This window comes from Dendrobates tinctorius, unplaced genomic scaffold, assembly GCF_039654945.1.
Source record: "Dendrobates tinctorius isolate UK_male_01 unplaced genomic scaffold, ASM3965494v1 ptg000039l, whole genome shotgun sequence".
Taxonomy (NCBI): domain Eukaryota; kingdom Metazoa; phylum Chordata; class Amphibia; order Anura; family Dendrobatidae; genus Dendrobates; species Dendrobates tinctorius.
Genome location: NW_027361707.1, coordinates 7690567 through 7717661, shown reverse-complemented (window position 1 = coordinate 7717661; position 27095 = coordinate 7690567). Strand labels below are relative to the sequence as shown.

At 46.0% G+C, this 27095-nt stretch overlaps 1 protein-coding gene across 1 annotated transcript in view; it reads left to right on the top strand.

Moving 5' to 3' along the window:
* Positions 1-27095, top strand: part of LOC141088586 (DNA polymerase nu-like) — a 77693-nt gene that overhangs the window by 43729 nt on the left and 6869 nt on the right. Inside the window, exons 3-5 of the mRNA XM_073574739.1 lie at positions 4372-4432; positions 5767-5831; positions 7043-7126. Of these exons, the coding sequence (XP_073430840.1) occupies positions 4372-4432; positions 5767-5831; positions 7043-7126 (210 nt within the window). The remainder of the gene's footprint in view (positions 1-4371; positions 4433-5766; positions 5832-7042; positions 7127-27095) is intronic.

Here is a 27095-nt window from a genome sequence, read left to right as displayed (position 1 = left end):
AGATGTTCCTCCCAGGTTGTGCTAAAAATGGCAATGTCGTCTATGTAAGCACAGGCAAAGTCCTGACATTGTTGTAACAGTCGATCTACCAGTCTCTGGAAAGTAGCGGGGGCAGTTTTCATCCCAAAGGGCATTCCCAGGAACTCCAAAAGCCGAAATGGAGTAATGAAGGCCGAGCGCTCCCGAGCGTCCTCCGTTAGGGGTATCTGCCAGTACCCCTTGCTTAAGTCTAACGTGGTCACAAATTGGGCACTGGCCAGACGATCCAATAGATCATCAGTCCTGGGCATGGGATAAGAATCACTCTTGGTGGCAGCATTTAATCATCTGTAATCAACGCAGAATCGTGTTGTACCATCCTTCTTGGGGACCTGGATGACAGGAGAGGCCCAAGAACTGTGAGATGGCTGAATAACTCCCAGTCGTTTCATCTCCTCCAGTTCGTTCTTTATCATGCCTTGAACAGCCTCTGGAACCCGGTAGTCAGCCTGCTGGATGGGGCGTTGTCCGGGGGTTTCCACATGGTGGCTGGTGAGAGTAGCCTTCCCTGGCTTTGAGGAGAAAGCAGAAGCCCTCGGCCTTAGTACTGCGACGATATCGTCCTTTTGTATATCCGATAAATGGGAGCCCAGGTGCACTTGTTCCAGTGATCCTCCCGCTTGGGCAACCTGGAGGAGATCGGGGAGATACTCGTCGGCGGCGGTATCACTAGGGGGGTGGCAGACAGCTAGAACAGGCAGAGATCGGTCGTGGTAGTCTTTCAGCATGTTAATGTGGACGATTTTCTGTCGTCGACCACTAGAGTCCAGGGCAATAACATAGTGTCATTAATTTTCTTGACAACCTGATAAGGGCTTTCCCACACTGCTTGAAGTTTGTTGGCAGGGGAAGCAGTAATCATGAGCACTTGCTGTCCTTCCATAAATTCCCGCGTCCTGGCATTACGGTCATACCAGGTTTTTTGTCTGGACTGGGCCATTCGCTGATGTTCTTTAGTGAAGGTAGCTAGCTGGGCGAGACGGTCTCTGAGCTCTAGAACATAGGGAACGATGGGCATTCCGGTATCTGAGATGTCTCCCTCCAAATGTTCTTTCAGAAGAGTGAGAGGCCCATGGACCTTCTGGCTAAACAGTAGTTCGAAGGGAGAGAACCCTGTGGACTCTTGGGGAACCTCCCGATAGGCGAAGAGGAGATGTGGCAGGTACTTTTCCCAGTCTTTTTCAATGTCAACAAAAGCCCTCAGCATATTTTTTAGGGTTCTATTAAAGCGTTCACATAGTCCGTTTTACAATGTTATAATCCCGATTCCGAGGTGCTTCAATGGTTCGGTAAGCCTCTGCCATACTCCCGTTCAGGAGCCCCACTAACAAACGCATCCAGGTAGAGTGGGGCACCTCCATCACAGCACACTGCTGCTCAAAGTCTTTGAAGAACCCCTCCACATCTCCGGAAGCCTCATCAAATGGCTTAAACTCTGTCCGGGTGATCCGTACAGGCTCCCGGATCGTTGGGGTTACACTCCACATTGCGTTACTCCCTCTTTCAAGCTCCATTGCTTCCTGTCTCCGCTGTGCCCAGCGGGCAGCCTCCTCCTTGTACTCCTCAGACGCCAGGGCCCAGAACTGCCATCTCTTCTTCGTATCACACCAACCACTTTTCTGGATGGGGATCCCTGTCTCCAGTGCTCGTCCTTCAGACATCTGGGAGGAGGTGGCCAGGATAGCGCCCACCAGTAGATGGATTAAGGCCTCTTTAGTAAGTCCCTGGTAGTTCAGGCCCAGGTCTCTGGCTCTCTCCTGTAAACTGGATACAGTCTAATTTCTGTACTCACTCTGTGGGTGGTTCTCCATTGGGTTACGCTCTGTTGATCCCACCACTGCCACCAGTTGTCACGGGGTCCTTCTCCGATACCACACAATCAACAAAGCGAGGGAAGGGTGAACAATCCCAAGACCTTTATTACAGGCAAAATTAGAAGGTCCATAAACAATCCACCACACTGAGGATACAATAGTCCAGAACAAGAATGTAGTCCAGTAACAGGATAAAATGTCCAGGGAGACGAGATTCCAAAACTCTAGCACCAGAGGATAAAATGGGTCCTTCTCTCTGAAGTGCAGTCTTTACACGATCTTCCCCACACAGGAACTGACTTGACCAGCTCCTGTTGTCCCCACCCCCTTCCTTGTGTCCAGGGGTAGTCAAACAGGTTGGGGCCATTTCCAGGCCTCCCAGAGGAGAACAAAGGAGCCTTGGGGATTAAAGAACTACATGGGGTCATCAAGAGACAGATACAGTCATATGTAAAAGTTTGGGCACCCCTATTAATGTTAACCTTTTTCTTTATAACAATTTTGGTTTTTGCAACAGCTATTTCAGTTTCATATATCTAATAACTGATGGACTCAGTTATATTTCTGGATTCAAATGAGGTTTATTGTACTAACAGAAAATGTTCAATCTGCATTTAAACAAAATTTGACCGGTGCAAAAGTATGGGCACCCTTATCATTTTCTTGATTTGAACACTCCTAACTACTTTTTACTGACTTCCTGAAGCACTAAATTGGTTTTGTAACCTCATTGAGCTTTGAACTTCATAGCCAGGTGTATCAAATCATGAGAAAAGGTATTTAAGGTGGCCACTTGCAAGTAGTTCTCCTATTTGATTCTCCTATGAAGAGTGGCATCATGGGCTCCTCAAAACAACTCTCAAATGATCTGGAAACAAAGATTATTCAACATAGCTTTTCAGGGGAAGGATACAAAAAGTTGTCTCAGAGATTTAACCTGTCAGTTTCCACTGTGAGGAACATAGTAAGGAAATGGAAGAACACAGGTACAGTTCTTGTTAAGCCCAGAAGTGGCAGGCCAAGAAAAATATCAGAAAGGCAGAGAAGAAGAATGGTGAGAACAGTCAAGGACAATCCACAGACCACCTCCAAAGACCGGCAGCATCATCTTGCTGCAGATGGTGTCACTGTGCATCGGTCAACAATACAGCGCGCTTTGCACAAGGAGAAGCTGTATGGGAGAGTGATGCGAAAGAAGCCGTTTCTGCAAGCACGCCACAAACAGAGTCGCCTGAGGTATTGAAAAGCACATTGGGACAAGCCAGTTACATTTTGGAAGAAGGTCCTGTGGACTGATGAAACAAAGATTGAGTTGTTTGGTCATACAAAAAGGCGTTATGCATGCGCTGTATTGTTGACCGATGCACAGTGACACCATCTGCAGCAAGATGATGCTGCAGGTCTTTGGAGGTGGTCTGTGGATTGTCCTTGACTGTTCTCACCATTCTTCTTCTCTGCCTTTCTGATATTTTTCTTGGCCTGCCACTTCTGGGCTTAACAAGAACTGTACCTGTGTTTCCTTACTATGTTCCTCACAGTGGAAACTGACAGGATAAATCTCTGAGACAACTTTTTGTATCCTTCCCCTGAAAAGCTATGTTGAATAATCTTTGTTTCCAGATCATTTGAGAGTTGTTTTGAGGAGCCCATGATGCCACTCTTCATAGGAGAATCAAATAGGAGAACTACTTGCAAGTGGCCCCCTTAAATACCTTTTCTCATGATTTGATACACCTGGCTATGAAGTTCAAAGCTCAATAAGGTTACAAAACCAATTTAGTGCTTCAGGAAGTCAGTAAAAAGTAGTTAGGAGTGTTCAAATCAAGAAAATGATAAGGGTGCCCATACTTTTGCACCGGTCAAATTTTGTTTAAATGCAGATTGCACATTTTCTGTTAGTACAATAAACCTCATTTGAATCCAGAAATATAACTGAGTCCATCAGTTATTAGATATATGAAACTGAAATAGCTGTTGCAAAAACCAAAATTGTTATAAAGAAAAAATGTTAACATTAATAGGGGTGCCCAAACTTTTACATATGACTGTACAGTCAGGCTATAGACATACAAGAAAAACACTATGAAAATAAGTGAAAATACACAAAATGATATTCACATAGCCTATCACACCATCACAGAAGAGTTCATAATTCCCCCGAAACAATGTGAGAGACTGGTAAAGTCATATAGAAAGAGATTACTTCAAGACATTGCTGCTAATGCTGGTTCCACAACTGATAGTGATTGATGGGCTGTACTTCATTTTTCACTCAGTACTTCTGCAATTTGGCCTAGTTTTTGTTAAATAGATAATTAAATAATCACACGGTGTAAGCTGTCATGTGTTGTTTCTCAATCAGGGGTTGTATTTGCCTAATTTCAGATCTTATAAGGACCAGATATATTTTATTATGTCTTGATACATAAGCTCATATAATTCAAAGAGGATGCACTTAGTATTTATCATTACTATAAGTCACATGTTAAACATTATTATTATTCTAATTATTTTGCAGGCAGAAGGATTGTGGGATTTGTTTTACAACATTGAGCTTCCACTTATTACTATTTTGGCTGGTAGGAACGGATATTATTTTTAATGGTGCTTAATTGCTTTTATTTGTGTGATCAAAAGATCATTTAATATGCTTCTTAATCTGTTCCTTATAACTAATAATATTTTTAAAGGGGTTATCTGGCCATGCTCATTTGTGCATCACACATACCTGCCCAGATGCATGCACAATTGGCAGGTACTGTGCATTTGTCCTGGTTGGCAGGATGATGCATGCATTACAGCAGGTTTTCTAGTCCCAGCAAAATTTGAATAGGCCATCAAAATCAGATTTGACGTGATCTGACTATAATTGCGGGGTTCCCTTAATTGTTAACCAGCTATAGTCCCATATTTATTTAGTAGTGGCAGTGCTTAGTATGACAGGTTAGTGTCTTTCACTTAAAGGGGTTGTCCGTTCTAAAGTGAATCCCCCCCAGTGTACATACTATGCACTGAGAGGCTTTGCTGGTTTCTGACCCAGGAACGGCAATTATGTATGCGATATACATATTCTCAGGTCAGAAGTCATCTAATGGGCGACGCCTCGCTCCATACTATAATAATAATAATCTTTATTTATATAGCGCCAACATATTCCGCATGGCTTTACAGTTTAACAGTTTCAAAACACAAGTCATAAGTAACAACGTTAACAATACAGTAATTAAAGTAAAATAAGACGACCCTGCTCATGAGAGCTTACAATCTACAATGAGGTGGGGGGAGATACAAAGTACTGGTGTGTATTTACAATGATGTATTTACAATGATGGTCCAGCCATCTTGAGAAGGTGGGGGACAGAGATAGTGAATGGGCTACATACTCACACTTGCACATAAAATGACTTTGATTAGTGAACGTGATAGGCTGCTCTGAATAGATGTATTTTGAGAGAGCGCCTAAAACTGTGCAAATTGTGGATAGTCCTAATTTCTTGGGGTAGAGCATTCCAGAGGATTGGCGCAGCGCGGGTGAAGTCTTGGAGTCGGGAGTGGGAGGTACGGATTAGTGCAGAGGTTAGTCGAAAGTTTATGTATTGATGTACTGATGGTGGTTCTGGTGATGTATTCATGTGCAGCTCTTGGCATTAGATCAGTATGACATTGAGGCCCTTGGACCAAAAAATATTGTGCACTCCTGCTTTAGTCAAATGATTCGGAAACTAGTAGTGAATCTGCTTCTAGCTTATCAACCACACACAGAGATCGTCTGTTCTAAATGACAACCATATTAAGATGAAGGAAGCTAAGCTATGTGAAGTCCTGGATACGTTACAAAGTTGTTCATTTCATCTTATGATATTTAGCTGTTGTTGTAATTTTATTTAAAATTATGTGTTTATTTGGTTTCTAGCAATGGAAAATTGCTCCATAGAAATAAATCAGGAAGAGCTAAAGAGGACATCAGTGCTGTTAGGGGTAAATATAATGTGCTTCTCATTGTCATTCTGGCTGCTTTAAAAAGATATGAACTATTATGTTTGGATAAAGCTGCAAGAAATATTGCTTTTTGAGGGGTGGCAAACCTGTGACTTAAACCCGAGGAACAAACTAAAAGCGCCAAGAATTATTACCTTTTTTGGCATCATTAAGGGGGCTCTTTCTAGGTGTATTATACAGCTATTACATATTATTTAGCACTATGGGAAAATTATTCGGTCAGTATAAATGTACGCTGAAAATAAAAACAGTTGTCTGTCTTAAAGGATTATTCTCATCTTCATAGATGGATGTTGTCAGATAATGCTTGTAAAAACAAGCTCTGTTGCAATTTTCGATTTGAGATATAAACAATTTTTTTCTTTACAGCTCGTTGCCTAGGAGGCGACCACCACTGTCGTCTAGCTTTTAAGGCCTCTTTCACAAATTCCTAATTTCTCCATCAGTCAAAATCCGCCGTTTTGCTAAAAAAACGGATCCGCCATTTTTGTTGGCGGATCCGTTTTTTTTCCCATTGAGTTGCATTACTGGCGGATCTTGACGGATGGTCATCCGTTGGATCCGTTTTTATACGGATCCGCCAAAATTTTGGCGTCCGCCGACTTGCCCGGACGGACAATGAAACTTTTTTTTTTTTCTCTTTTTTTTCTCTGTCTCTCTCTCTCTCTTCTCTCTCTTTTTCTTCTCTCTTATCTCTCTCTTCTCTTCCAAGCACAGTTTCCTTTAAATTTCTGCCTTATCCGGATCCGTCAAAATAACGGTCCGGTGACACCCGTTTGTTTCAATCCGCCAACGGATCCGTTTTCCACCATTTTGGCGGATTTTGACTGAGCTAAAAAAAAAAGTATGTGTGAAACAGGCCTAAGCACTGTGCTGAAGCTGACTGGGACTACGAGGTAACAGCGCCCACCAACGATCCTGGCCAGCTTCAGAGCAGCGCTTGCAAACTCAATAGAAAACAGCTTGTAAGCAACTACGCATGTTCTGCTGTCTAGGAGAGGTGGTCATTCTCCAAGGCAATGAGATGTTAACAAAGAAAACATGTTAAAATCTCAAGAACAGCTGAAGATTTTAATAAGCAGTAAATTCCAGATGGAATATCGCTTAAGGGGTTAAGTATATCATTTGTCTGATGTTAAGATGCTATAATTCTAGGAAGAATAACGTGGGTATTATCCTTGAAATTACAGATTCATCTTAAAGAATTAGAAAAAGAGGCACAACATGCTGCAGGACAAAAGTTCAGGTTAACTAGCAATAATGAACTTCGGACAGTAAGTGTGTTTAATTTTACACATAAATAATAAAATGTTAATAAGATACAAAACCAGGAAAGAAAAAAAGAAAAGCTAGGGACACGCTGCGTTAAGGTTCATTTCCACAAGCAAATAATCGCTTAACTCCTTCACGCTGCAGCCAATTTTCATTTTTGTGTTTCCGTTTTATTCCTCCCTTTCTTCACAAAGCCATATCGCTTTTATTTTTCTGTCCACATAGATATATGAGGGCTTGTTTTTTGTGGGCGAGTTATATTTTTGAATGACAAATGAATTACCATTCATTTTACCACATAGCGTACTGGAAAATGGGGAAAAAAGTGGGAAGAAATTGTGAAAAAAATGCAATTTTGACATTGTATTTTGGCAATATGATTCTACTCATCAATACGATTATGGTGATGCCCAGCATTATAATTTTAGTAATAAAAAAAAATTCTGAAGTTTGCAAAAAAAATGTTGGGGTTGTGTCGCCATTTTCTGAGACCCATAACATTTTCATTTTTTGGTCAGTGGTGCTGTGTAACTGCTTATTTTTTGCGAGGCAAGACTACGTTTTTATTAATACCATTTTGGGGATATGTGTAACTTCTTGATCGTTTGTTACAGTAGTTTTTGTGCAATTGCAGCTACCAAGAAAAATGTAATTTTGTCGTTCTTGAATTTTGTTAATTTACGGTGTTTACCTATCGGGTTAATTGCTTTTATATTTTGAGAGATCGCACTTTTCTCAATGCGGATATACCACGTGTATTTTTCCTATTTTTTAAATATCTTTATTTTAAATGTGGAAAAAGGGGGTGAGTTGAATTTTTATGTTTTTTTTAATCTTTTTCATATTTTTTAAAAACGTTTTTTTTTACTTTTCACAGGTTTTTTCTCTTTTTAAGGGACTTGAAGATGCAATCGTCTGATCGCTTACAGAGGGTATGGAAAGTATTCAGACCCCTTTAAAGTTTTCACTCTTTGTTTCATTGCAGTCATTTGGTAAATTCAAAAAAGTTTATTTTTTCGCGTAAATGTACACTCTGCACCCTATCTTGACTGAAAAAACAGAAATATAGAAATTTTTGCAAATTTATTAAAAAAAAAGTGAAATATCACATGGTCATAAGTATTCAGACCCTCTGCTCAGACACTCATATTTAAGTCACATGCTGTCCATTTCCTTGTGATCATCCTTGAGATGGTTCTACTCCTTCAATGGAGTCCAGCTGTGTTTATTTAAACCTATAGGACTTGATTTGTAAAGGCTCACACCTGTCTGTATAAGACCTCACAGCTCACACTGCATGTCAGACCAAATGAGAATCATGAGATCAAGGGAACTGGCCAAGGAGCTCAGAGACAGAATTGTGGCAATACACACATCTGGCCAAGGTTACAAAAGAATTTCTGCCGTACTCAAGATTCCTAAGAGCACTGTGGCCTCCATAATCCTTAAATGGAAGAATTTTGGGACCACCAGAAGTCTTCCTAGACCTGGCCGTCCAGCCAAACTGAGCTATCGTGGGAGAAGAGCCTTGGTGAGAGAGGTAAAGAAGAACCCCAAGATCACTGTGACTGAGCTCCAGAGATGAAGTAGGGAGATGGGAGAAAGATCCACAAAGTCAACTATTACTGCAGCCCTCCATCAGTCGGGCCTTTATGGCAGAGTGGCCGGACAGAAGTCTCTCCTCATATGTCTCGTCTCAGACATATGAAAGCTCTCATAGAGTCTGCTAAAAAACACATGAAGGACTCACAGACTATGAGAAATATGATTCTCTGATCTGAGGAGATTAAGATAGAACTTTTTGGTGATAATTCTAAGCGATATGTGTGGAGAAAACCAGGCGCTGCTCATCACCTGCCCAATACAATCCCAACAGTGAAACATGGTGGTGGCATCATCATGCTCTGGGGGTGTTTTTCAGCTGCAGGGACAGGACGACTGGTTGCAATTGAAGGAAACATGAATGCGGCCAAGTACAGAGATATCCTGGATGAAAACCTCTTCCAGAGTGCTCTGGACCTCAGACTTGGCCGAAGATTCACCTTCCAACAAGACAATGACCCTAAGCACACAGCTAAAATAACAAAGGAGTGGCTTCAGAACAAGTCTGTGACCATTCTTGACTGGCCCAGCCAGATCCCTGACCTAAACCCAATTGAGCATCTCTGGAGAGACCTGAAAATGGCTGTCCACCAGCGTTCACCATCCAACCTGATGGAACTGGAGAGGATCTACAAGGAAGAACGGCAAGGGGGAGGAAGAAGAAAAGACTTCCTAACAACAAATAGGTCAAATTAACATTGCTTTATTTAAGATACAGGGTAAGGAGCTATACCATTAAAAGTATTTAGTGTATAAGTTGGAGACTTGTCATGAACAAAGATACCAAGGAATCCTCACATATCAATTATGCATAGCCCAAATGGGGAGGACTAAATGAGTAGCCACAGAGATATAATCCTCACTGAATGATGTGTGGGATAGAGACATGTAGCATTCAATGTGGCAACATTACCGTCATGAAATCTGGCACAAAATTATAACGTATAAGAGACATGTGGAGCTAAGACCCAAAAAAACAGTAGTACCGTCAAAATAGACTGCACAGAGTCATGACCCAAAAATGTATAACTGTCCTACATTACCAAGTATGGTGTCCGTGCCAATGACAGGTGAAGAGACCGGGTATCCGCCCCGACGCGCGTTTCGGGAGCCTTCGTCGGGGCGGATACCTGGTCTCTTCACCTGTCATTGGCACGGACACCTTACTTGGTAATGTAGGACAGTTATACATTTTTGGGTCATGACTCTGTGCAGTCTATTTTAACGGTACTACTGTTTTTTTGGGTCTTAGCTCCACATGTCTCTTATACGTTATAATTTTGTGCCAGATTTCATGACGGTAATGTTGCCACATTGAATGCTACATGTCTCTATCCCACACATCATTCAGTGAGGATTATATCTCTGTGGCTACTCATTTAGTCCTCCCCATTTGGGATATGCATAATTGATATGTGAGGATTCCTTGGTATCTTTGTTCATGACAAGTCTCCAACTTATACACTAAATACTTTTAATAGTATAGCTCCTTACCCTGTATCTTAAATAAAGCAATGTTAATTTGACCTATTTGTTGTTAGGAAGTCTTTTCTTCTTCCTCCCCCTTGCTCATATGTAATTAACAAATGGTCTCTACCTAGTCCATAAACATCATGTATACTATGGGGTTACTATTACCTCCTTTGTTGGTATTATATATTACATTCTTTACCCCAATATATTAGTCATGTTGGTGTGTGCTATCTTTATTTTTTAAGGAAGTACGGCAGAGGATCCCCAAATCCAGGTGTGAAAAACTTGTTGCATCATTCCCAAGATGATTCATGGCTGTACTAGCTCAAAAGGTGCTTCTACTCAATACTGAGCAAGGGGTCTGAATACTTATGACCCTTTGATATTTCAGGTTATCTTTTTTTTAATAAATTTGCAAAAATTTCTAGATTTCTGTTTTTTTTCAGTCAAGATGGGGTGCAGAGTGTACATTAATGAAAAAATTGAACTTTTTTGAATTTACCAAATGGCTGCAACAAAGAATGAAAAATTTAACGGGGTCTGAATACTTTCCATACCCACTGTATGCATCGCTGCATATAGCAAAAATTACGGTCTCCTTTTAAGCCCGGCCACAGGCAGGATTTCAAGGGAACTCCATAATGGCAGGCATGGGGGTCATCAGCTGACCATCAGCGACCCGCGATCACAGGCGCGCTGATGCGTGGAGAGAATGACGCACACGCATTTCAGCGTGTATTAAATGATGCTGTCAGAGATTTAGGGTATGTGCAAACGATGCGGATACAAGTGCGGATTTTTCAGCGCGGAATCTGCAGAATCCGCAGGTCAAAATGCCTGCGGATTTCTAGCGGATTTAGTTCAGATTTCTCCTGCGTTTTTACACCTGCCGATTCCTATAATGGAATAGGTGTAAAAACGCTGTGGAATCTGCACAAAGAATTGACATGCTACGGGAAATAAACCGCTGCGTTTCCGCACTGATTTTTCCACAGCATGTGCATAGCGGTTTTCGTTTTCCATAGGATAACATAGTACTGTACATCACTTGGAAGACTGCTGTGGATTCACAGGGCCAAATCCGCTGCGGATCTGCACACAAATCCGCAACATGTGCACATATCCTAACACCGTATTTAACAGGTTAACAATTGCAAGCAGAGCTCTGCTTTACCATCGATTGTTAGCTGCAGGTCCTGGCTGTAATACACAGCCATCACCTGCCAGGTATGGGGCAGGCTCGCTGCATGAGCCCACTTCATACACCTGCTTCAGGCTTGCGCCACACATGTATGGCGGATGTCGTGAAGGGGTAAAACTATGAGCGATGTGACTATATTAACGTTAGATTATTGACCAGGGTAAACAATTACAGACTTTCAGTAGATGTAAAGCAGACATTTGAACTGTACTTGTATGAAGTAGGGCTGACTTTTTTTGTGAGATCCTTTTCTCCTTCCTTGATCGGGATCTCAGTGACTCTTTACTTTCAACTGAGTTATTTCTACCTGATGAATAGATGGCCTCAGCAGCATCCTGCCATTTGAAGCCTATCAGCTTCACACACCTTAAAGAGGTTGTCCAGTTTCAGACAATTTTTTCCCATGTACTCAATTACTTGTAAAAAAAACCCCCACAACTGTACTTACTAACTCTCCACGGGGCCAGCTCTGTGTTTCTCCAGTCTCTAATGTTTGGCTGCATCAGGGAAAATTATTCTTTAAAGGGCGATAATTAGTTTAACCCCTTAGCGACTGCCGATACGCCTTTTAACGGCGGTAACTAAGTGTATTAAAACCACAGCGCCGCTAATTCACGGCGCTGTGGAGAAAGTGAATAGCGCCCCCCAGTGTCGGATTTTCTACGGGGTCTCGGCAGCCGGGGGTAGCCAAGACCCCAGAGAACATGAATCAGTCGGTTTTTACCGACCCCGCTTTTGCGATCGCCGTTATTAACCCTATAACGGCGACCGCAAAAAAAAAGCTGCGATTTTGCATTAAATTTCTCTTTCCTCTGATGTGATCACACATCGGAGGAGAATGAACTAGGGTCCCCGATCCCCCCCGGTACCTCTCCGTGGTCCCCTCCCGGTGGTCCCGCCGGCGTCCTCCGGTGGGCGCCGCCATTTTGGATCCGGAAGAAAATGGCGGGCCCATGCGCAGTGCGCCCGCCGGGAATCTGACGGCTCCGGCTGGCAGATTCCATTCATTCATTTTGATCACTATAATAAACTATCATAGTGATCAAAATAAAAAAAATAGTACATAACCGCCCCGTTTATCACCCCCTTAGTTAGGCCAACATAACGAAATAAAGAAAATATTTCTTTTTTCAGTTTTCCATTAGGGTTAGGGTTGGGCTAGGGTTAGGGTTAGGGCTAGGGTTAGAATTAGGGTTAGGGCGAACTAGGATTAGGGTTAGAATTATGATTAGGGATTAGGGTTGGGATTAGGGTTTCCACTATTTACCAACTTTGGGGGTCTAAAAATTGGGGTCTAAAAAAATCACTTTTGCGGAAATAAAAAAGACTTTTTATTTTCACGGCTCTGCGTTTATAAACTTCTGTGAAGCGCTTGGAGGTTCAAAGTGCTCACCACACATCTAGATAAGCTCCTTGGGGGGTCTAATTTCCAAAATGGGGTCACTTGTGGGGGGGTTTCCACTGCTTGGCCCATCAGGGGCTCTGCAAACGCAACATGACGCCCGCAGACCATTCCATCAAAGTCTGCATTCCAAAATGGCACTCCTTCCCTTCCAAGCTCTCCCATGCGCCCAAAACAGTGGTTGCCCCCCCACATATGGGGTATCAGCGTACTCAGGACAAATCGTACAACAACTGTGGGGGTATGATTTCTCCTGTTACCCTTGTAAAAATAAAAATTTGGGGGCGAAAAGATCATTTTTGTGGAAAAAAATATTTTTTATTTTCACAGCTCTACGTTATAAACTTCTGTGAAGCACTTGAAGGTTCAAAGTACTCACCACACATCTAGATAAGTTCCTTAAGGGGTCTAGTTTCCAAAATGGGGTCACTTGCTGGAGGTTTCCACTTTTTAGGCACATCAGAGGCTCTGCAAACGCAACATGGCGTCCAATCTCAATTCCAGCCAATTCTGCGTTGAAATAGTCAAACGGTGCTCCATCCCTTGCAAGCTCTGCCGTGTGCTGAAAAAGTGGCTTTTCCCCACATATGGGGTATCAGCTTATTCAGGAGAAATTGTACAACAAATTTTGTGGTTGATTTTCTCTTTTAACACCTGTGAAAATAAAAAAAAATTGGTTCTGAAGTAAATTTTTTGCAAAAAAAAGTTAAATGTTAATTTCTCGTTCGCCTTATTGGGGGACACAGAGACCATGGGTGTATGCTGCTGCCACTAGGAGGCTGACACTATGCACAAAAAAAGGTTAGCCCCTCCTCCGCCGTATACACCCCACCGACCGGCAGGAAGTTCCACAGTTTAGCTTAGTGACAGTAGGAGGTGGACACGGGTCTTTGATTAGACCCATATCTACCTCGATGTGCGTCGTTTCTTTTCAGGTTTTTCCGGAGGGATACAGTGTGAATAGTCACATCTGTAGTCCCACAAAGAGACTATGAGTACGGCGTGTACTGCCACCCCGTATCCTCATAAGTCTACAGCAGGACCAAGACCCCTAACATGGATGTGGCGTTCCAGATGGTCCTCGCTCCCCGTCTCCCACCCACTCGCCTACCAGAGCCGGTCGGTCGGTTGAGGCGCAGGATACTCTCCTTGAAACAGTACGCTGGATGAAACGGATCAGGAGGGTAAGTATGAGACCTGAGTCCCATTCTCCCCTGCGGGTTCCATGCCAGGCTTAGGCCCTGGCTGGTTATCGGACAGCTCTTCCCCCCCCTCTGCCGGGTCCTAGCTGTCCTTAGTAGTGGCCACCGCGGCGGTTCTGCGACGCCTCCGCGCCGCCCTGTGCTGACAGGCGGCCGCCTCTTCTAATCCAGGCCCCGGCTTCATCTGGGGCCTTGTCCGGCGTCGCGGCCACACCCCCCGCCTCCATTCTCGGGCGGGCTTCCATCCCGCCCGCTCTAAGCCCACCCACGGCCTTCTCCCCTCAGGTTGAGCGTCCCGGAGGCGGCGCCGTCCCTCCCACCCTACCATCTTTTTTTTTTTTAAACACAAATTTTATTTCAAATTTTCATAGACATTGCTTCATTTCACATGACAAGTCATTTTTCCAATAAACAGACAATAACTCAGCCTATCATCCTCCCTTCCTACCCTCCCTTAAACAAACCCTCTTCCTCTTACATTTTCAATGGTCTCCCCTAGCAACTTCACACACATGTTATGTCTAGACCACTTGTAAAACACACATTGCAAGCATCACCTCTGTAAAATATCACCACACATTTATCCTTTTTAACTCCTGTCCCTACCAGGACCTTACACCTCGCCTTCATTAGCCAACTTCAGATTCCCCAAATTGTTTTGGATGTCTTCCAGTAGGTACCATTCAGTATATTTAAAGGGCCTTACTATTCTCCTTATTTCCTCTTCATCACATTGTCTTACTATGAAAAGCCTCCATTTTTTAAAGAATTTACCCGTCAGACCCTCCTTGTTCCTTTCCGCCTCCAGCTGTTCGATTCTGAGTAAAGATTTAATCTGTCCCATCACCTCTTCCATCAACGGCACACTTCCCTCAAGCCATTTGGACAGTAGAGCCCTCTTACCTATCATAGCCACCCCATGAAACAATTTTGGTAATTTGGGCCTCTGTTCCTCTCCTCCTCTTACTACCTGTCCCTTGTTCCTATAATGAAAGATCCACAGCAATGGATCCATTTCAATTTCCACACTCCCCACTTTTTGCATTAATAATTGCAATCCTTTCCAGAATTTCTGGCTCTCTGGGCATTGCCAGATCCCATGGAACAGGTCTGTTTTTGGCAATTTACATTTGGGGCACTGAGTCACTGTTTATCTGTTGTGTATTTGGGATGTTAAAACCATAAATTGCTCTATGCATCAGTCTATATTGAGTGTCCCTCCAACCTTCATTAATCACCTCCTTCCTCATCTTCATCCACCCCGGTAATATCTTCTCCCCTGCTTCAGAGTCACCCAGTTGTCTTGCCCATGCTCTCCAGACTTGTTCTGGGCAGATTGGAATCAAAACCTCCCTCAAAGCTTTATATAATGCGGAGATAGAATTCTCATGTCGGTCTTTCATAATAATTCTGTCCAAGTCATTCGTCACCTGTTCCATTCTAACATCCCTCAGTTGTGACATTAGCCCCTTTTCTATCTGTTTGTATTGGAGGATTTGAAATGTGGATAGCCCATATTTTGTCACGATTTCCTGGTATGTCAGCCATCTATTCTCCACCTCATGTATTAGATCTGTCACCCTTTTTATCCCCTTGTTCTTCCATTCTGAAAATAATTTGTTGTCTCTTCCCGCTGGGAAATCTGGGAACCTCCATATATCAAGATGCTTGGATATTCTCCAAGACAACTTGAATTTTTTCCTCACTGCCTTCCAGGCCATCACCGTATCTCTACATACCAGTGAGTGTTTAATGTTCCTTGGTATGTTGGCCAATGACGTGTGTAATAGTGCCCCTAAATCCCAGGGTTTACAAAACTCACTCTCCAAACGTATGTCAGAATGCCCATTTGTCTTCCTCAACCAGTCTATGGCATGTCTCATCAGGCATGCCAAATTATACCCTCTAATATTTGGCAGTTTAATGCCTCCTTGTTCCAAAGATTGCATCAATTTTTCCGTTTTAATTCTCGGTCTTTTCCCCCTCCATAGGAATGTCGAAAATGCTTTATTCAATCTATTTATGTCTGTATGTTTCAACAACATGGGGATGGTCTGCATTGGGTAGAGTAACTTTGGAAAGCACATCATTTTCAAGAGATGATTTCTACCTAGCAGAGATAACGGTAGCCCTTCCCACAACTTCAATTCCCGTTCTATTTTCTGTATCAAAGGTTTGTAGTTTAAGTCATATATCGATGCTGACGTACATCCCATCTGTATTCCTAGATATTTAAGATGTGACTTTGCTATTGGTATCCCACAGATTTCCCCCCTTGTTCCATCTGCTACCATTAGTGGCATCCTTTGCCCACAGAGAAATAGTATTTCACACTTTGTTCTGTTCAATTTAAAACCTGACTGTCGCGTCCGTCTGCGGTCTGGGCTGCAGACAGACAGCGCCCCGAGTAGCACCGACACCCTTTACCCCTATACAGGGATCTGGATTTACTGCAGAGCCCAGGAAGCGCTGTCTGAACAGGAGCAGAGTGCCAGAGCAGAACGGTCGCAATAGAACAGCAGGAAGGGAGCCAAAAATGGAGACGGAAACCAGGCGAGCAGCGGAGGTACAGAAACAGCAGGCAGAGGCAGAGTCGAGAGTCCAGGCAGAGGTCAAAAACCGGGAGAGTAGCGGAGGTACAAAATCGTCAGGTAGTAGAGGGGTCAGGAATCCAGGCCAAGGTCAGCGTTAGTAATCAGGAGAAATGCAAGGTACAAAAACGGCAGGCAACAGAGTAGTCAGAAGTTCAGGCTGAGGTCGGAGTTAACGATAGGCAATCACAAGTAACACGTAGGGGAACCAAGAATATATCCGGCGGCTTGCAAGCCCAGTCCCAAGGTATTTGAGGGATCAGGTCGTCCCTCACAGGCTCCCGGGCTGGTGATGTCATCAGGACCGCCCCCAGGACCAGACCTGATGATGATGCACCAGCCCCTTCATGACTGACAGAGGAGCGGAGTCTGCGTCCAGTAGACGCCTGCGCAGAAGCCCTTTCATTGTTGCCGCCCTCACTCGGGCGCGAGCCATGGCGCCTCCTAGTGGTTGAGGGCGGAACAGCAGGCCCCGAGATCGACGACGACATGTCAGTCCGGCGTCTCCTGGTGGCCGAGGCCTGGACAGCAGGCCCCGAGCCCGAGGGCGGCGTGACAGTCCGTCGCCTCCTAGTGGCTGAGGGCGGAACAGCGGGCCCCGAGTCTGACGGCGACGTGACAGTACCCCCCTCTCCAGGAGGGGCCTCCGGACCCTCAAAACCCGGTTTGTCAGGGTGCAGGAGATGAAATCTCCTAATTAATGCCTTGGCATGGATGTTCCTTGCGGGGATCCAGGACCTCTCCTCCGGGCCGTAGCCCTTCCAGTGTATAAGATACTGTATGGAGTCTCTCACAAGGCGGGAGTCAAGGATACCCTGGACTTCATACTCCAAGGACCCTCCGACCGAAACAGGAGGAGGAGCGGACTGGACAGGGTGAATTGGGGAGCGATACAGTTTGAGGAGAGACTTGTGGAACACGTTAGGTAATTTAAATGACTGCGGAAGTTTCAAACGGAAGGCTACCGGATTAACCACTTCTATAATTTCATATGGGCCGATAAATCTGGGACCCAGTTTGGCAGACGGTACTTTCAGTTTGATGTTTTTAGTCAAAAGCCAAACCTTGTCCCCAACCCCCAAGTGTGGCCCCTTGGACCGTCGTTTGTTTGCAGCTGAAGCCTTTCTAACTTGAGCCCCTTTCAAATTTGTATTTACTTCAGACCATATTGTTTTCAAGCGATGTATGTTTTTCTCTACCCCAGGGAGCTCCGACATCCTAGCCGAGAACGACCCAAAGCGTGGATGCAATCCAAGGTTACAAAAAAAAGGGGTAGTTTTAATGGAGTCCTGGTAGCGATTATTTAAGGCAAACTCAGCCAATGGCAGATGTTCTACCCAGTCGGACTGGTGTCCTGACACGTAACAACGGAGGTATTGCTCCAGAGCTTGATTAGCACGTTCGGTTTGCCCATTGGTTTCGGGGTGGTAGGCCGAGGAGAAGGATAACTCAACACCGATGCGTTTACAGAACGCCCTCCAGAATTTTGAGACGAACTGGGTACCTCTGTCGGACACAATATTTGACGGAACACCATAAAGACGTACAATGTGCACAAGGAACAATTTGCTCAAGGTTTCGGAGTTAGGTAAGCCAGACAGGGGAATAAAATGGCACTGTTTGCTGAACCTGTCTACCACCACCCAGATACATGTTTTCCCATCTGAGGTCGGCAGGTCTGTGATGAAGTCCATGGAGATGTGGGTCCATGGACTCTCAGGGGTGGGCAAGGACTGAAGCCAGCCAGCAGGGCGATTATGGGTGGATTTGGCGCGGGCACAGACTTCACATGCTGAAACATAGTTCTTACAGTCCTTGACCACCGTCGGCCACCAAAAGTTCCTAGTTACCAACCTGGTGGTATTGTTGAGCCCAGGATGACCTGCCAGAACAGAGTCATGTGACTCTTTAAGAACTTGAAGGCGAAAGGAATTCGGAACAAACAATTTTTGGGGGGGTGTAGTGTCAGGAGCTCGTTCTGGAGACCTACGGATCTCCTCCAGAAGGTCCAAGGAAACTGCCGACACGACGATCCCATTGGCTAATATCGGAACGGGTTCACAGTCTTCGGCTTGTGTGGGGCAAAAACTGCGAGAGAGGGCATCGGCCCTCACATTTTTCGTGCCAGGGCGAAAGGTGATTAAAAAATCGAACCTTGAAAAGAACAAGGCCCACCTGGCCTGCCTGGAATTCAGTCTTTTAGCTGACTCCAGGTAGGTCAGGTTTTTGTGGTCTGTAATGACGGTGACCTTGTGTTTGGCGCCTTCGAGAAAGTGACGCCATTCCTCGAAGGCCCATTTGATTGCTAGTAATTCCCGATTCCCAATATCATAGTTCTTCTCTGTGGCAGAGAACTTTCGGGAAAAAAAAGCACATGGGCGCAGATGAGTGAGGGCTGCAGTGCCTTGCGATAGCACTGCTCCCACTCCGACTTCGGAGGCATCCACCTCCACAATAAATGGGCGGTCTAAGTCAGGTTGTACTAAAACCGGGTTGGCCACAAAGCATTCTTTTAACGTAGAAAATGCTTGAATGGCCTCGGGATTCCAGTTGGTCACGTCCGCCCCCTTTCGGGTTAGATCCGTGAGTGGCTTGGCAATCTCAGAAAAACTCCTGATAAACTTACGGTAGTAATTGGCAAATCCCAAAAATCGCTGCAATGCTTTCAGCGATTTGGGTTGCACCCACGCCTTAATAGGTTGGATCTTGGCAGGATCCATGCGGAACCCCCTGCCTGAGACCATGTACCCCAAAAATTGTACCTCCTCAGCGAAAAAGACACATTTCTCCAACTTAGCAAACAAGGAGTTCTCCCGTAGTCTCTGCAGTACTGAACGGACGTGTTGAGCATGTGTCACAGGGTCAGTGGAGTAAATCAAAATATCATCCAAGTACACAACGACATACACACCACAGATGTCCCTGAAAATATCGTTAACAAAGTGCTGAAACACTGCAGGAGCATTGCTGAGTCCGAAAGGCATTACTAGGTACTCAAAGTGACCAAGAGGTGTATTAAACGCTGTCTTCCACTCATCGCCGTCTCTTATGCGGATTAGATTGTATGCCCCCCGGAGGTCAAGTTTAGTAAACCAACGGGCTCCAATTAGCTGATTAAAAAGATCAGGGATGAGTGGAAGCGTGTACTGGTTCTTTATAGTGATTGCGTTTAATTCCCGGTAGTCAATGCAGGGTCTGAGACCACCATCTTTCTTCTCTACAAAGAAGAACCCAGCTCCAACTGGTGAAATAGATGGTCTAATGAACCCCTTTCTTAAGCTATCCGCTATGTACTCATTCATGGCCTGACGCTCTGGACCAGAGAGATTAAATATTCTCCCTTTTGGAAGACGGGCATCTGGAATTAGGTTTATAGGACAATCATACTCTCTGTGGGGCGGTAGTTTCTCAGACTCTATAACGGAAAAGACATCTCCATAATCCCTGAGAGCAAACGGTATGAAGGGGTGTTTTTTTAGCTTGGTTTGATTTACTGCTACAGACATGCAGTTATCCTGGCATTGCGAACTCCAGCGCACCACATCACCCAGGTGCCAGTCAATGACAGGGTTATGTTGACGTAGCCACGGCATTCCCAAAATGACTGCAGAAGATAGATTGTCCAACACAAAAAAGGAAATAAGCTCAGTATGTAGTGCTCCTACTGACATAGTTATCTTAGCAGTAACAAATTTAACCCCCTCCTGAATAATGGATGTGCCATTAATAGCCGTGGTTTTAATTGGAATATTAAGTTTCAGTAGTGGGACACCAAGTTTTTTAGCAGCAAAAGAGTCCATAAAATTCCCTTCAGACCCACTATCGACATAGGCTTTTAAACACAGAGAATCCTGACCAACATACAATAAAATAGGTAGTAAAACTTTGGCCGCATCTGCGGGCAATACCTGAGCCTCTGCGCAACCATAGCCAGAGCTGCTCAGAGGCTGATGTTCCCGGGGTACGGATCTCTGACGTTCAGCTTTGTCCCTGGAGTCTCCTAACTGCAGCATGCTCGAGCAGGAAGGTGAGACTGATCCTCCAGGCTGTATACTGAGGCTTAGTAACAGGTGTTTTAGTCCAACAATCAGCTCAGGCAAGAGAGGAAAGGAAAAAAAAATTCAGAGAAACTGTCTTTATATAGGTGTGATATATATATACACACAAGAGACAGTTTTATTTGGGCCGGATATAATGTCGCGTCCGTCTGCGGTCTGGGCTGCAGACAGACAGCGCCCCGAGTAGCACCGACACCCTTTACCCCTATACAGGGATCTGGATTTACTGCAGAGCCCAGGAAGCGCTGTCTGAACAGGAGCAGAGTGCCAGAGCAGAACGGTCGCAATAGAACAGCAGGAAGGGAGCCAAAAATGGAGACGGAAACCAGGCGAGCAGCGGAGGTACAGAAACGGCAGGCAGAGGCAGAGTCGAGAGTCCAGGCAGAGGTCAAAAACCGGGAGAGTAGCGGAGGTACAAAATCGTCAGGTAGTAGAGGGGTCAGGAATCCAGGCCAAGGTCAGCGTCAGTAATCAGGAGAAATGCAAGGTACAAAAACGGCAGGCAACAGAGTAGTCAGAAGTTCAGGCTGAGGTCGGAGTTAACGATAGGCAATCACAAGTAACACGTAGGGGAACCAAGAATATATCCGGCGGCTTGCAAGCCCAGTCCCAAGGTATTTGAGGGATCAGGTCGTCCCTCACAGGCTCCCGGGCTGGTGATGTCATCAGGACCGCCCCCAGGACCAGACCTGATGATGATGCACCAGCCCCTTCATGACTGACAGAGGAGCGGAGTCTGCGTCCAGTAGACGCCTGCGCAGAAGCCCTTTCATTGTTGCCGCCCTCACTCGGGCGCGAGCCACGGCGCCTCCTAGTGGTTGAGGGCGGAACAGCAGGTCCCGAGATCGACGACGACATGTCAGTCTGGCGTCTCCTGGTGGCCGAGGCCTGGATAGCAGGCCCCGAGCCCGAGGGCGGCGTGACAGTCCGTCGCCTCCTAGTGGCTGAGGGCGAAACAGCGGGCCCCGAGTCTGACGGCGACGTGACACTGACAAGCTCCCAAACTCCTCTATCTGTTTTATCACTTTCGGTAGGTCCCTCTGAGGATTGTTCATGAATAATATAATATCATCCGCAAATAGCGCTGAGTGCAGTCGTTCCTTCCCAACACTAATGCCTTCGAAACAATCTCCTTCATTTAACAGTCGAGACAATGGCTCAATGGCAAGGTTAAACAGAAGGGGTGACAATGGACATCCCTGTCTAGTCCCTTTGTTCAAAGGGAAAGACTGCGACAGGAACCCGGGCGTTGCCACCCTCGCCTGAGGATTCGCGTATAATACTCCTATAAACGTACGAAAGGCTCCCTCTATCCCCATATTGTCGAGTACCGTCTCCAACCATGTCCACCCCACGCTGTCGAACGCTTTTTCAGCATCAAGCGTGACCATGGCTGGACATTCCTCCTTTCGAAGATCCCTGTGTCTAATAGCATCCATTACCAACATGGCCCTCCGCACATTTGTCACCGCTGCCCTCCCTTTAACAAACCCCGATTGTGCCGGTGAAATTAAATTTGGTATTATCTCCGCCAACCTATTGGCCATCAATTTGGCCAAGATTTTAAGATCCTGATTTATTAATGAAATTGGCCTATAGTTTGCTGGATTGTCTAGATTCTTATCACCCTTGGGTATCAATTTTATGTACGCAGTGTTGAGATGTCCCGAAATTCCACATCCTCCCAGTATTTTATTGTACATTCTAGTCAAAACCGGCGCTATCTGCTCTCCCATTTCTTTATAAAATTCCCCATTAAACCCATCAGGTCCCGGTGCCTTGTGTATATTCAAATCCCTTATTACCGACTGTTCTTCCTCTATTGTTATTTCCGCGTTCAATCTAGACAGCTCTTCCGAATTTATTTGCGAAAGTTTTATTTTTCCCAACAGATCACTTCCCCTGTCTCCCGTCTCTTCCCCCCTGCTATATAAATTCGCATAGTACTTCCCCAAAATCTCTGTAATCTCCTTTGGGTTTGAGGATTTGCTCCCGTCCGGTCTAGTCATATTAGTTATCAAGGTCATTGGTCGTCGTCCTTTCGCCAGATTGGCCAATAATTTCCCCGCTTTATTGCCAAATTTGTGTAGATCAACTTCCTGTTGTGATCGTATCAGGTCCTCTCTTTTCCCCACCCAAGAGTGAAATTCCTGTCTCGCTGCCTTCCACTCCTCTTTCGCACTTTGTGTCTTGTTTGCTAAGTACCCCGCGTATTTCTCTCTGAGGGCCTCGCTTGCGTTTTGGTATTGTTTATGAGTATGCTTTCTAAGTTTAGCTACATGTCCCATCAATCTACCTCTCAGTACTGTTTTTGCAGTTTCCCAGAACAACATTACATCCGCCGCATGTTCACTATTAGTACTGCTATAATCATCCCACCATTCGATCAGAGTTTTGGCAAATTCCTTGTCTCTAAGCAAAAACGACGGAAACCTCCACAGATAATCTGTCCCCCTCTGTATTGTATCAGTGATGTCTAAAAGCACTGGGCTATGATCCGATATCACCATATCCTCAATAACCACATCTCTAAGGCAGGTTTCACATTCGCGCTTTTTAAGCGCACGCACGGCCGGGGGTAGCTCCGCCCCCGAGCCGGCTCTCTGCCCGGCGTGCCCGCCCCTTCCTTGTAGCGCCGCCTCCTAGCGCACAGCGGCGCCTGCAATCGGATTTTGGCGCGCACGGCGCACCGTCAAAAGTGCGCAGCGCAGGTCAAAGCAGAACTAGCGCACGGCCTGCGCACGATCTGCGCACCCTATGCTAAAGATAGGGTGCGCCGATCGCAGGCGCCGCTGTGCGCTAGGAGGCGGCGCTACAAGGAAGGGGCGGGCACGCCGGGCAGAGAGCCGGCTCGGGGGCGGAGCTACCCCCGGCCGTGCGTGCGCTTAAAAAGCGCGAATGTGAAACCAGCCTAACCCTATGCATCAAAAGTTGGTCAACCAAAATGTAGTCAATCCTGGACCACGCTTCATGAGGATGTGAATAGTGAGTGTACTCCCGGTCATTTGGATGATGCAATCTCCAGCTATCTTTCAAATTTGTGTCCTCCAAAAGCTTGGCCATTAAACCTTTTACCTCTCTAATCGGCCTACCATCATCCCTACTATATCTCTTGTCTTCCCCCCTTGATACCACCGCATTAAAGTCCCCTCCAACCACCCTTTTGAGTTCCGTATCCTTTTCCAATTCCTGAGTGATGAAGTTAAAAAAAGAAGTTTGTTCATTATTGGGGGCATATATGTTATGTATACCAAATTCTCCCTGTGGACTGGAAAGCTTGATGTAGATATACCTCCCTTCCTCGTCATTGGTCTGAGACACTATCGTGTGGTTAAAATTTTTGTTGATCAAAATCATCACCCCTGCCTTGCGTCCCATGGAGCCTGACCCAACTACTTTTCCCACCCATAGTTTTTGCATACGAAAGAAATCTCCCTTGGGTAGATGAGTCTCCTGTAATAATGCTATATCCACTTTCAATCTTTTGAGATGCCTCAATATCATCATACGTTTATGTGGTGACTTCAATCCTTTTACATTCCATGTCACTATTTTAACCATTATCCCAATTCCTCAAATATGTCAAGTCGCCATGTGGTCTTTCATATGTGTGGTGTTTTGCTTCCTTCAAGCGTTCAGTGCGCTTATGCCGTTGCATTCCCTGTACCCATCCACCCTTCCTGTATCCATTAACAATTAACAACCCCTCAACTATCCCCCCCTGTACAATCAAATGTCTCTGCACTCCCATTTTTTCTGTGATGCTCCTGGCTCCGCTATTCTCCCTCAGCCATTTAATTAAGAATTATACGTAGTCTATCCCTCATTAATTTATTACCCAACTAACCCAAACAAGGCCTTCTTGGTCAGTAGTCTATATCCCGATCCCCCTCAGATATTAGTACTCCCCTACCCCTACCCCTCAGAGTAAGCAAAACCCCAATATCAATAACATCTGGAGAGACGAGAGGAACCAGTAAGAAGAGGCCACTTCAACCCCCACTATCCGTCAATCTCTCCTCTCATAAATCCCTCAGTTCAGTCTTCAAACCTACTCCCCAGAGTCTCTCTCAAGGCACTCCCCTGCCCTGGTTTCCCGACTTGTGTGACGGCGATCTTCGTGCCTTAGGGTTCTCCATGTGAGGCTCCTTCCCTTCCTCTCTCCTTTCAGTCCATTCGTTCCAGCCCTCCTCCCGAACCTCCCCTTCCCTCTCCCCGTGTCGACCACCCCTCCTCTCCGGAGATTCACTTGTCAGGTTTCTGTCCTCCATCTCCTCCATCCATCTCTCCGCCTCTCTCAAGTCCTTTGTCACAAAAAAAGATCCATTTCGTTTTGTCACTCTCAGAAGAGCAGGGTAGAGTAGTTGAAACTTTATACCCTTGCGGTACAGTGTGGTGCATATCTTGCTGAAGGTGGTCCCTCCCACCCTACCATCTTAGCGGGCGGCACCATTTTTATCATCGGCGCCTAGCCCCGCCTACCTCCTCTGCATCTGCAGGAAAGCGCGCGCTTCCTGCTTGGCTCCTCTCTGGCTGCCGCCATTTTCGCAGCCTGTCAGCCGGACGCTGATCCCTCAGCCGTGCCCCTGCAAACCGGACGAACCGTGCATCTCCATTTATTGGAAGCTGCGATAGGACACCGGACCGTGAGTAGCTCTGCATACTGCAGACTGACACCCTCCTCTGCCTCCTGTCCCCCAACCTTCCGGCAAGGCTTCAGTGACTGTCCGTCAGTATGTCTAATTCTAAGTCTGACCGCGCTCGTCCCCCTGCCTCCTCTTGCACCTTAGTCAAGTACTTTGCGTGCTCTTCTTGCAATCGCAAACTTCCCTCAGGTCAGTCCACTCCCCTCTGCCTGGACTGTAGCAATCCAATCCAGCCCGACGCCGCTCAGGAGCCATCCATAGCCCCAGTGGTGAGTGAGCCCCCCATGCCGGGCTGGGCCTCCTCTCTATCACAGTCAGTGGCAGACCTCACCAAGGTGTCTCAGTCCCTAGTAGCCGTTCTGGACAAGTTGCCCTTGGGAGCTTCGGCGGGACCCAGCACGTCTCAGGACGTCCCATCTGAGCCAGCCAGCGGCAGTCGCAAGAGGCCCAGGCAGGACCTCCAGGCGGAGTCCTCCCCTCGTCCTACCTCACCCCATAGTCCCCAGCAGTCTCCCTCTCGGGCCTCCTCTCCCGAGTCAGGCGAAGCACTTTCGGAATCGGAAGGGGTCTTAGAGCTGGATTCGGACCAGGATGCGAACATGAAGGTTACGGTGCAAAACCTCATTGCCGCGATTCACCATACCTTCGACATCGCTGACGCCCCTGCGAAATCCTCAGATCAGGAGGTTTCGTTCAGACGGGCGGAAACACCATTCAGAGTGTTTCCCTTCCATTCTGAGTTTGGAAAGATTTTTACAAAGGAGAGAGAAGATCCGACCAGACGCTTTCAAAGAGGAAAGCGTCTCGGTGTGCTGTACCTGTTTGCTAAAGAGCTCACGGACAACTGGGCCGCTTCTCCCTCGGTGGACCCTCCCGTGTCCAGACTTTCTAATAATACGGTCCTTCCGCTGTCAGGTGTGGCGTCTCTAAAAGATTCTAATGATAGGATCATAGAATCTCTAGCAAAATCTGCTTTCGAAGCGGCATCAGCAGCGGTATGTCCAGTCTTTGCTTCTTCTTGGGCAACAAAGGCCATATCCACTTGGGCAGACGACCTTCGGCAGGGCATTCTGGATAAGGCACGACCAGAGCATTTGGCCGATCTCGCCAATCAGATTTCCCATGCGGGGGATTATCTGCTTTCTGCCTCCTTGGATGCTGCATCTTGCGCAGTTCAGGCGTCAAGTAACATCGTGGCAATCCGACGTACAATTTGGCTCAAGGCCTGGCAGGCGGACTTGTCCTTTAAAAAGTCTCTGACCAATCTGCCTTTTCAGGGAGTGCGTCTCTTCGGATCACAATTGGATCAGATTATTAAGGACGCTACCGGAGGTACGAGTTCTCTTCTCCCCTCCAAGCCTCGCAGACCTCCTCCAAGGCGTCAGTTTCATCCCTTTCGGACTTTCCGCCGTTTCAATACGGTGGAAAACCCTTCCAACCAGCAAAGGCCACAGGCACGTCAGGAAAGAAAGAAGGTTTCCTTCAGGCCCACTCCGTCCTGGCGGTCCCACTCTTCCCAGGGAAGACCGTCCAGATCTAGATCTGGACGGTCTACATCCGCTTGACTACCATCGGTCTCCCGTGGGTCCCTTCCAATTGGGAGGTCGACTTCTTTTCTTCTGCGACGTCTGGCTCGCCTCAGTAGAGGACGCTTGGGTCAGAGAGGTTGTATCAACAGGATAAAAAATAGAGTTCATTTCTCTTCCACGGGATCGTTTCTTCCAATCCCGTCCGCCGAGGGATCCGGCCTTGGTCCCGGGGTTCGGTTCGGCCATCGCCTCTCTTCTCAGTTCTGG